General features: G+C 36.8%; 1 protein-coding gene across 4 annotated transcripts in view; it reads left to right on the top strand.

Annotated features, from left to right (window-relative positions):
- Positions 1 to 12,211, top strand: part of MTUS2 (microtubule associated scaffold protein 2) — a 771,916-nt gene that overhangs the window by 326,016 nt on the left and 433,689 nt on the right. For 3 of the 4 annotated variants that reach the window (XM_066369276.1, XM_066369279.1, XM_066369277.1), the window contains exon 5: positions 11,235 to 11,432. In XM_066369276.1, the coding sequence (XP_066225373.1) occupies positions 11,235 to 11,432 (198 nt within the window). The remainder of the gene's footprint in view (positions 1 to 11,234; positions 11,433 to 12,211) is intronic. The other variant, XM_066369278.1, reaches the window with a different exon arrangement.

Raw genomic sequence — 12,211 nt, forward strand, 5'->3', positions numbered from 1 at the left:
AAATTTAAAAATTCCTAGAAATGAACAATAATGAGCATATATCAACTCAAAATTGATGGGACACAGCAAAAGCAGTCCTGAGAGGAATGTTCATAGCATTACAAGCATACCTCAAGAAGCTAGAACGATCTCAAATAAACAACTTGACCCTACATCTAAAAGAACTAGAAAAAGAACAGCAAGTAATGCCCAAAGCTAGTAAAAGGAAGGGAATAATAAAGACCAGAGCAGAAATAAATGACATAGATGCTAAAGAAACAATTCAGAGGATCAATGAAACCAGGAGCTGGTTCTTTGAAAAGGTAAACAAGATCAATGAACCTTTAACCATACTCACCAAGAAAAAAGAGAGAGGACTCAAATAAATAAAATTAGAAACGAGAGTGGAGAAATAACAACTGACACAACAGAAATACAAAATATTGTGAGAAAATGCTATCAAGAATGTGCGCCAAAAAACTAGACAACTTAGATAAAATGAACACATTCCTTGAAACATATAATCTTCCAAAAATTAATCTGGAAGAATCGGAAAACCTAAACAGACCAATTACAACAAATGAGATTGAAACAGTTATCAAAAAACTCCTAAAAAAGAAAAGTCCTGGACCTGATGGCTTCACAAGTGAATTCTACCAAATATTCAAAGAAGAACTAACTCCTATCCTTCTCAAGCTATTTCAAAAAATTCAAGAGGGAGGAACACTTTCAAGCTCTTTTTATGAGGCAAGCATAATTCTGATTCCGAAACCAGGCAAAGACAACACAAAAAAAGAAAATTATAGGCCAATATCCCTGATGAATTTAAATGCTAAAATCCTCAACAAAATATTAGCAAACCGGATTCAGCAATATATGAAAAAAAAATCATACACCATGATCAAGTGGGATTTATTCTGGGGAGGCAAAGCTGGTACAATATTTGCAAATCAATCAATGTGATTCATCACATAAACAAAAGAAGGAGAAAAACCACATGATAATTTCAACAGATGCAGATAAGCATTTGATAAAATCCAGCACTCATTCATGTTCAAAATTCTCAGCAAAGTGGAAATACAAGGAAAATACCTCAACATGATAAAGGCCATCCATGAGAAACCCACAGCCAACATCATACTCAATGGGCAAAAATTAAAAGCAATGCCCTTAAGATCAGGAACAAGGCAGGGGTGTTTCCTTTTACCATTCTTATTCAACATAGTTCTGGAAGTTCTAGCCACAGCAATCAGACAAATAAATAAATAAATAAATAAATAAATAAATAAAAGGCATTCAAGTTGGAAAAGAAGAAGTAAAACTATCATTATTTGCAGATGATCTGATACTGTATATAGAAAACCCTAAAGTCATAGTCAATAAACTACTAGACCTGATAAATGAATTCAGCAAGGTGGCAGGATAAAAAATTAATACTCAGAAATCAGAGGCATTTTTATGCACTAACAATGAACTGTCAGAAAGAAAAATTAAGGAAGCAATCCCCTTTACCTTTGCAACCAAAGAAATAAAGTACCCAGGAATAAATTTAACCAGGGATATTAAAGACTTGTACTCAGAAAATTATAAAACATTGATAAAAGAAATCAGGGAAGATACAAACAAGTGGAAGCATATACCATGCTCATGGTTAGGAAGAATAAACATCATTAAAATGTCTATATTACCCAAAGCAATTTATAAATTCAATGCAATACTGATTAAAATACCAATGACTTACTTCAAAGATATATTGTAGAACACATATTCCAAAAATTTATATGGAACCAAAAGAGAACACATATAGCCTCAGCAATCTTGAAAAGTAAGAATAAAGTGGGAGGTATCACACTTCCGGATATCAAGTTATATTATAAGGCCATTACACTCAAAACAGCCTGATACTGGCATAAGAATAGCCATATAGATCAATGAAACAGAACTGAGAACCCAGAAATAAATCCACACTTTTTTGGACAACTGATATTTGACAAAGGAGGTAAGAGCATACATTGGAATAAAGACAGCCTCTTCAACAAATGATGTTGGGAAAATTGGACAGCTACCTGCTAAAAAATGTAACTAGACCACCAACTTACACCATTCACAAAAATAAACTCAAAATGGATAAAAGACTTAAATGTAAGCCGTAAAACCATTAGCATCTTAGAAGAAAACATAGGCAGTAAGCTCTCTGACATCTCTTGCAGCAATATATTTGCCGATTTGTCTCCACAGGCAAGTAAAATAAAAGACAGGATAAACAAGTGGGACTTTATCAAACTAAAAAGCTTCTGCACAGCTAAAGACAATAAGAACAAAATAAAAAGACAAACCATACAATGGGAGAATATATTTGACAATGCATCTGATAAGGGGTTAATAACCAAAATTTATAAAAACTTATAAAACTTAATACCAGGAGGACAAACAAACCAATCCAAAAATGAGCAAAAGAAATGAATAGACACTTCTCCAAAGAGGACATACAGATGGCCAATAGGCAGATGAAAAAATGCTCAACATCACTAATCATTAGAGAAATGCAAATTAAAACCACAATGAGATATCATCTCACACCAGTCAGAATGGCGCTCATCAATAAAACAACACAGAATAAGTGCTGGCGAGGATGTGGAGAAAAGGGAACCCTCCTGCACTGCTGGTGGGAATACAGACTGGTGCAGCCACTGTGGAAAACAGTATGGAGATTCCTCAAGAAATTAAAAATCGAACTGCCTTTTGACCCAGCTATCCCACTGTTAGGAATATACCCCAAGAACACCATAGCATTGTTTGAAAAGAAGAAATTCACCCCCATGTTTATGGCAGTATTGTTCACAATAGCAAAGATCTGGATATAGCCCAAGTGTCCGTCAGTGGACGAGTGGATTAAAATGCTTTGGTGTATATATATATATATACTATGGAATAGTATTCAGCCATAAGAAATGATGACATCAGATCATTTACAAAAACATGGATGGACCTTGATAACATTATACTGAGCGAAATAAGTAAATCAGAAAAAACTAAGAACTATATGATTCTATACATAGGTGGGACATAAAAATGAGACTCAGAGACATGGACAAGAGTGTGCGGGTTACAGGGTGGGGGGGAGGAGAGGGAGGAGGTTGGGGGAGGGGAGGGGCACAAAGAAAACCTTTTAGAAGGTGATGGAAGACAATTGGACTTTGGGTGATGGGAATGCAGCATAATCAAATGTCAAAATAACCTAGAGATATTTTCTCTGAACATGTGTACCCTGATTTATCAATGTTACCCCATTAAAGTTAATCAAAAAAAGAGGAAGATAGCTTTAAAAAATAAAATGGCAATAAACAACTTCATATCAATAATAACTTTAAATGTAAATGGTTTAAAAGATCCAATCAAAAGACATTGGGTAGCTGTGTAAATAAAAAAATCAGGTCCCATACATATGCTGTCTACAAGAGACACACCTCAAAACAAAAGATACTCATTGTCTAAAGGTAGAAATATGCAAAAAAAAATATTTCATGCAAATGGAAATCAAATGCTGGGGTAGCAATACTTATATCAGACAAAATGGACTTTAAAACAAATACTATACTAAAAGATAAAGAATGTCACTACATAATGATAAAGGGAGCAATCCAACAGGAAGATATAACCATCATAAATATCTACTCACCTAATATAGGAGCACCTAAATATATAAAGCAGACTTTGATGGATATAAAGGGTGAAATCAACAGCAATACTATAATAGTAGGGGATTTCAATACCCCACTAACATCACTAGATAGATCCTCAAGAATGAAAATTAACAAAGAAACAGCAGACTTAAATAACACACTAGATCAACATGATTTAATAGATATCTTCAGAACCTTTCACCCTAAAGCAGCAGAATATACATTCTTTTCAAGTGCATATGGTGCATTCTCTGGGATAGACCACATGTTATGGAACAAAAGCAGTCGCAACAAATTTAAAAAGACTAAAATTATATCAAGCATTTTCTCTGATCACAATGGTATGAAACTAGAAATCAACCACAACAGAAAAACTAAAAAATAATTAAACACATGGAAACTATATAGCATGTTATTAAATAATGAATGGGTTAACAATGAGATCAAAGAAGAAATGAAACACTTCCTAGAAAAGAATGATAATGAGCATACATCAACTCAAAAGTTATGGAACACAGTGAAAGCAGTTCTGAGAGAGAAGTTCCTACCACTCCAGGCATACCTTGAAAAGGTAGAAAAAGCTCAAATAAACAACCTAACCCTGCATATAAAGGAACTAGAAAAAGAAAAGCAAGTAAAACCCAGAGGTAGTAAAAGAAAGAAAATAATAAAGATTGGAGCGGAAATTAATGACATAGAGGCTAAAGAAACAATATAGAGGATCAATGAAACCAAGAGCTGGTTCTTTGAAAGGGTAAACAAGATCGATGAACCTTTAATCAGACTCACCAAGATAAAAAGAGAGAGGACTTCAAATAAATAAAATTAGAAATGAGAGTGGAGAAATAACAACTGACACTACAGAAATACAAAATATTGTAAGAAAATACTATGAAGAACTGTATGCTCAAAAATTAGACAACCTAGGTGAAATGGACAAATTCCTTGAAACATATAATCTTTCAAAAAATCAATCTGGAAGAATCAGAAACTCTAAACAGACCGATTACAAGAAATATGATCGAAATAGTTATCAAAAAACTCCCAACAAACAAGAGCCCTGGGCCAGATGGCTTCACAGGAGAATTCTATCAAATATTCAAAGAATATTCTTCTCAAGCTACTTCAAAAAATTCAAGAGGAAGTAAGACTTCCAACCTTTTTTTATGAGGCGAGCATAATTCTGATTCCAAAACCAGGCAAAGACAACACAAAGAAAGAAAATTATAGGCTAATATTCCTGATGAATTTAGATGCTAAAATCCTCAACAAAATTTTAGCAAACCAGATCCAGCAATACATGAAAAACATCATACATCATGATCAAGTGAGATTTATTCTGGAGAGACAAGGCTGGTAAAATATTTGCAAATCAATCAATGTGATTCATCCCATAAACAAAAGGAAGGAGAAAAACCACATATTAATTTCAATAGATGCAGAAAAAGCATTTGATAAAATCCAGCACTCATTTATGATCAAAACTCTCAGCAAAGTGGGAATACAGGGAACATACCTCAACATGATAAAGGCCATCTATGACAAACCCACAGCCAACATCATACTCAATGGGCAAAATTAAAAGCAATCCCCTTTAGATCAGGAACAAGGCAGGGGTGCCCCCTTTCACCACTCTTATTCAACATAGTTCTGAAAGTCCTAGCCACAGCAATCAGACAAGAAAAAGAAATAAAAGGCATCCAATCTGGAAAATAAGAAGTAAAACTATCATTATTTGCAGATGATATGATACTGTATATATAAAACCCTAAAGTCTCAGTCAAAAAACTACTCGACTTGATAAATGAATTTCACAGGGTTGCAGGGTATAAAATTAATACACAGAAATCAGAGGCATTTTTATATACCAACAATGAACTGTCAGAAAAAAAAATTAAGGAAACAATCCCCTTCACTATTGCAACAAAAAAAGTAAATACCTAGGAATAAATTTAACCAATGAGGTTAAAGACTTTTACCCTAAAATTATAAAACATTGGTAAAAGAAATCAAGGAAGATACAAAGAAGTGGAAGACTATACCTTGGTCATGGATAGGAAGAATAAACATCATTAAAATGTCTATATTATCCGAAGCAATTTATAAAGTCAATTCAATACCAGTTAAAATACCAATGACATACTTCAAAGATATAGAACACATGTTCCAAAAATTTATATGGAACCAAAAATGAACACAAATAGTTTCAGCAATCTTGAAAAAGAAGAGTAAAGTGGGAGGTATCACACTTCCTGATATCAAGTTATACCACACGGCCATTGTACTCAAAACAGCTTAGTACTGGCATAAGAATAGGCATATAGATGAATGGAACAGAACAGAGAGCCCAGAAATAAATTCACACCTTTACAGACTTTTGGTATTTGACAAAGGAGGTAAGAGCATACATGGCGTAAAGACAGCCTCTTTAACAAATGATGTTGGGAAAACTGGACATCTAACTGCAAAAAAATGAAACTAGATCACCAACTTACACCATTCACAAAAATAAACTCTAAATGGATAAAAGACTTAAATGTAAGTCATGAAACCATAAGCATCTTAGAAGAAACATAGGCAGTAATCTCATGACATCTCTCGCAGCAATATATTTGTTGATTTATCTCCACGGACAAGTGAAATAAAAGACAGGATAAACAAATGAGACTATTTGTTTTTGCACAGCTAAAGACAATATGAACAGAATAAAAAGAAAAACCACACAATGGAAGAACATATTCGACAACACGTCTGATACGAGGTTAACCAAAATTTATAAAGAACTTATAAAACTCAATACCAGAAAGATAAACAATCCAATCAAAAAATGGGCAAAAGAAATGAATAGACCAGGGGTTGGCAACATTTTTGGCTGAGAGAGCCATGAACGCCACATATTTTAAAATGTAATTCCATGAGAGCCATACAACGACCTCTGTACATTATACATTATCCAATTAAAATTCTATGTTTTCCCGGAGGACAGCTGTGATTGGCTCCAGCCACCCGCAACCATGAACATGAGCGGTAGGAAATGAATGGATTGTAATACATGAGAATGTTTTATATTTTTAACATTATTTTTTTAATTAAAGATTGGTCTGCGAGCCAGATGCAGCCATCAAAAGAGCCACATCTGGCTCACGAGCCATAGATTCCCGACCCCTGGTATAGACACTTCTCCAAAGAGGGCATACAGATGGCCAATAGGCAGATGAAAAAATGCTCAACATCACTAATCATTAGAGAAATGCTAATTAAAACTACAATGAGATACCCCTCACACCAGTCAGAATGGTGCTTATTAACAAAACAATGTATAATAGATGCTGGCAAGGATGTGGAGAAAAGGGAACCCTCCTGCACTGCTGGTGGGAATGCAGACTGGCGCAGCCACTGTGGAAAACAGTATGGAGATTCCTCAAAAAATTAAAAATGGAACTGCCTTTTGACCCAGCCATCCCACTTTTAGGAATATATTCCAAGAACACCATATCACTGATTCAAAAGAAGAAATGCACCCCCATGTTTATGGCAGCATTGTTCACAATAGCGAAGATCTGGAAACACCCTTATTACCTGTCAGTGGATGAATGGATTAAAAAGCTTTGGTATATATATACAATGGAATACTATGGGACCATGAAAAAGAAGAAAATATTAACTTTTGCAACAACATGGATGGACCTGGAAACTATTATGTTAAGTGAAATAAGTCAGGCAGAGAAAGAAAAATATCATATGACCTCACTCGTTTGAGGAATCCAAAAAACAGTGGAACTGAGGAACGGAATTGAGACAGATGAGGGATCAAAGGGTCCAGAGCGAAAGCGGACAGAGGGAAAGGGGATGAGAGGATGGGATAAACTTGAAAGGAAGGGGGGGAGGGCGCTGTTGCAAGGGAGCAAGGGAGATGTTGAGGGGAATACAGGGGAGGGGAGATGCATTCGAGGCGAAACTAGAATCTGTGTAAACACAATAAATTAAATTACAAAAAACAAAAAAGAAAACAAAAACAGAAAAAGAAGACCTAGCTTGTCTTTCGGATCAAAAATTAATATAAGATAATGTCTTATTTTCGGGGAAATACGATACTAGCATGTAATTTTTTCATAGACTAAAAAAATATGGCAAAATGTTGGGCAAGTTAGAGTTAAAAAACAAACAATTACTTTGAAAAAAAAGTATTTATAGAGCTTCTCATGCCACCATTGTGAATGTTGTCTCTCTTATGTGTTCTTCAGTTTTATTATAATATTAATCACTACCATTTGTTTATTGAGGGTGTACTATACACCTTGACACATTATTTCTTTCAAAGTCTATAGTTTTTAATAGTCCAAGGATACGAAATACTGACGTTCCTCTGACATGCTGGTTTGAAAGAGTATGAACTGCATTTTTTAAAAATAATTGAGTCCATTTTTATTAAAAACTAAGATTAAAGTGAGGCATATTCAATTAGATCATTGAATGTTATCATTTCACAGGGTGAGTTGGCATATTCTGTTGAAGTTTTCCACGTGCAGTCCAGGGAACTTCCTGAATAAGAATAACTAAGGTGTCTGCTTAAAAAGCAGATGTCTGACCTCTACTCCAGACTAATTCTAATGCGAAGAGACTAGTGAAATTATTCGCCTAATGCTCTGGGCTAAATTAATGTTGTGCAAGCTTGGCTAATGCAGACTTCAAGTAAACTTTACTGAGTAATAACTTGTCAAAACTAAGTGGTATAGGTTTTCTCTATACCACTGGTGCTTGGGACTGATGGTATATAAAAGAACAAGACTTGCTTCTTTAAATCCTGAAGGTCGGCCCTGGCCGGTTGGCTCAGCGGTAGAGCGTCGGCCTAGTGTGCGGAGGACCCGGGTTCAATTCCCGGCCAGGGCACACAGGAGAAGCGCCCATTTGCTTCTCCACCCCTCCGCTGCGCTTTCCCTCTCTGTCTCTCTCTTCCCCTCCCGCAGCCAAGGCTCCATTGGAGCAAAGATGGCCCGGGCACTGGGGATGGCTCTGTGGCCTCTGCCCCAGGCGCTAGAGTGGCTCTGGTCACAACATGGCGACACCCAGGATGGGCAGAGCATCGCCCCCTGGTGGGCAGAGCGTCGCCCCTGGTGGGCGTGCCGGGTGGATCCTGGTCGGGCGCATGCGGGAGTCTGTCTGACTGTCTCTCCCTGTTTCTAGCTTCAGAAAAATGAAAAAAAAAAAAAAAAAAAAAAAGTAAATCCTGAAGGTCTATACTGTTTTTGAGATTTATCTGGTAGAAGAGAGACTGTTGCCTAGAGACTTCATGTACTCTTAAGTTTATATTAAATTTAGAAAAAGTATGTACACAGAGAGTACACGGAGGGACAAGGCATAATTCCACAAATAGCCCCCCAATATGTGCCTTTATTAGAGGGAAGAGCGGGATTAAGAGAATGTGTACATACTATGTACTTGGAGTCCTGTGTTTTCATGTCCTCCTCCTCTCTCTATAGGTGCCACTGTCACCTTTCTACTGATAAAAAATAACAATGACTGGCTCTAGATAAGGGTAGGATAGGAAAGATTCATCTCTGAACACCTTCGATGGCTTTATAAACTTAGTATTCCTTATTAAATAAATATTAAATGAATGTTTACCACATGCCAAGATGCTTTGCTAGGAATTCTGACTTCTCCTTCATTTCCATATACGTATTTTTTTCCTTCAAAAATATTTTATCCACATTTTTTTCTCACTTGATCTTATGTAATATTAAGTCAATTATTGATTAACTGGGTTAGAAAGGAGGTTATCTATAACTGAAAATAGAATAAAAATATAATGGGTTTAGTGTTTACTTACTGTGAAATTACATCTGAATCAAAATATAATGGGTTTAGTGTTTACTTATTGTTGTAATTACATCTGACTTTTAACAACTCTTCAACTGTTTTTACAGGCATCATCCAAAATTTATTAGTTATAAACTTACTGTGAAAATGATATCTTATCTATGGGGATACATTTCTTGATCTGGGGATATCATGTAAAAGTAAGCAAAATGATATGAAAACAATTTAAAGACATTGGGAGTGGCATTTAATTGCTAATGCAAAAGGTCCATTTCTACTTATTAAATAGTTATTATTCCTTCATTATCATATTTGAACATTTTTTCCAAGCATTAGGATAGACCTGAGTTGGGAATATTTGCAGCCCCAAATCCCTGTTCCCTCTTCCCTCTGCACTCACCTGATTCCTGCCCCTCCTAGTCCTGACTCAAGCATCAGGAAACAAAAGATGTGCAGATTGCACCTGCACCAGATGTGCAATTGTCCATGGCCTCACTCTTAGAGGGAGCTGTTGGTAGAGGACATGGCACCATAAAACCAGCCTGGCATCTATTTTTTTTTCTATATTTCCACCCATAGAAACTTTCTAATATGTAGACTCTTCATTGATTTGAGACACTTTTTTTTTTCTTTGCAAAAGGGCCATTTTAAAAATTATGTTTAATCTGCTCCCTGAGTAAACTTTTACTGGATAACGACTTGATCAACTTAAACATAAGACATTGCTGAAGGATTAGGGTATGAGCACGCCCGGTAACTATGGCCGCAGGGGCACGCTGTGGACATGGCTTGGCGAGGACAGTTACACAGATTCCTAGGAAGCATGGCCCCCCCTTCCTTTTAAATTCTGTATCATAGAGCAAATTCTATTTCTATCTGGTATTGAGAAACTTCTTATAGTTTTACAATGATTGTGGGAGCCCCACTCAGACATAGTGGTGCTGAGATAATGAGTTTATAGCATGACTTTTTTTTAGCATGATTATTTTAAGCTAGATTTGCATATATCTGGGAACTAATTTTGAAGTTTGCACTAATACAAAAATAAGTAATAAAAAAAGGAGAAAAGAATTCTGGCATTCATATTTAAGCACTTGCCAAGTTCTGTAATATAAACAGGAATACTTACATTAAAGCTGCAAAGCCAGTGGTATGATCCCCCCATTTCCTTCTGGAACAGGAAACTGTGGTTTTGATTGTTAGGTCAAGGGCCCAAAGTTACATGCTAGTAACTGGTACAGCTTAGATTCTGACCTGGCCAGCTCCACAGTCATCCTAGCCAAAAAAAAAAAAAAAAAAGGTAGTGAAATGATTCGTTTTACCTGTTTCTATTGCTTAGTACATACTGGCTATAATTGCTAATGACTGGTTGCCTGAGGGTTCTTTACCATTGTGTGTCAGATTTTAAGGTGTGTCCAATTTCACAACTTTAGGGTAACTTACAACACTAAGTATTCTCATTCCATTAAGCTTCCTCAGCACTTTGTATCTTTCTTTATGGCCCCACAGTAGGGTTAGTTGTCTGTTCTGGTCTCATCCACCTTCTGCACCCCCCTCCTCTTTGAGTTCTCTGAACCCCCTGGCCTCCAGTGAGGGGCTTTCTCAGAAAGATGTTTGTGAATGTGCTGAATCGGACCCTCCAGGTTGCTTGTGGTCCAAGTATGCTAGAACTGGGTTAGTATTCACACTCCATGTATTCTCTATCTTGCTGTCAACTGAGATTGTTTTTTTTTTGGGGGGGGTCATTTTTAGCAGATTTAAAGAAAACCTCCAATTCAAATGCTGCTAAATCCAGTCTCCCGAAATCTGGACTTCGTCCTCCCGGCTACTCGCGTCTCCCGGCAGCCAAGCTGGCTGCATTTGGCTTTGTGCGGAGCTCCAGCGTGTCCTCGATGTCCAGCACCCAGTCTGTGGACAGCGCACAGGCAGAGCAGAGCAGGCTGGCCAACCGTAAGTGGGGCAGTGGCGGGGGCCTGTGGGAATGCAGCTACTGTATCATGAAACACATTAGATATTAAATAATAGTGGAAAAATCATTTTAGTAACCTATGATTGCCTCCATGGTGCCAGAGCACTGGACTGGATATCTGAAAGTTAATTCCAGGAAAGCACAGCCGAGCTTCTTCAAGTCGGTGCCCAGAAAGAAGGTCCCCATTACCCGTTATGACTGCAGTCCAGCCCTGCTTCCTGTGACTTACATTGTAAGCAAAGCATGAATTAATAGCCTCAGAGCAAGTGACAGCAGCCAGTGTCCTTAAAGAAGATCCTGAGGCTGTTCCATTTGGCTAAGCTTTTCATGGCCAAACCCCAGCTCAGCCTCAGCAACTTCAAAGCTATTGTTATTGGATTTGAAGCCATGACATCTCAGATGTTGGTTAGTGAGAATCCACCTGAGGACCAGGACAGTTTTAGAGGTTTTTGTGTGGAAAGCTATTTTGAAGAGATTATAGTAGTTAAATCAAATTGGAGGAGAGAGAAGAGGAGGGAGGGGGAAAGAGTGGGGAGGGAGAAGGGGAGAGGGATATCAAGCTGGAGAAGAGTGATTAAGGATGAGATTGATTTTATAATATTTTTTTCCCAATTTTCTTTCTCTGAGCTTGTTCTTTCTTCCATCTGGAGTTTACAGAGGTGATGTGTGGAACATTTGTACATATACAGTTCTAAGTTTGGGTCTACCTGGTTATTCCTGGAAGTAATGCATTACATTTTCCTTAATTTTGATGTATATT

Source organism: Saccopteryx leptura, chromosome 2, assembly GCF_036850995.1.
Source record: "Saccopteryx leptura isolate mSacLep1 chromosome 2, mSacLep1_pri_phased_curated, whole genome shotgun sequence".
In the NCBI taxonomy this organism is placed as follows: Eukaryota; Metazoa; Chordata; class Mammalia; order Chiroptera; family Emballonuridae; genus Saccopteryx; species Saccopteryx leptura.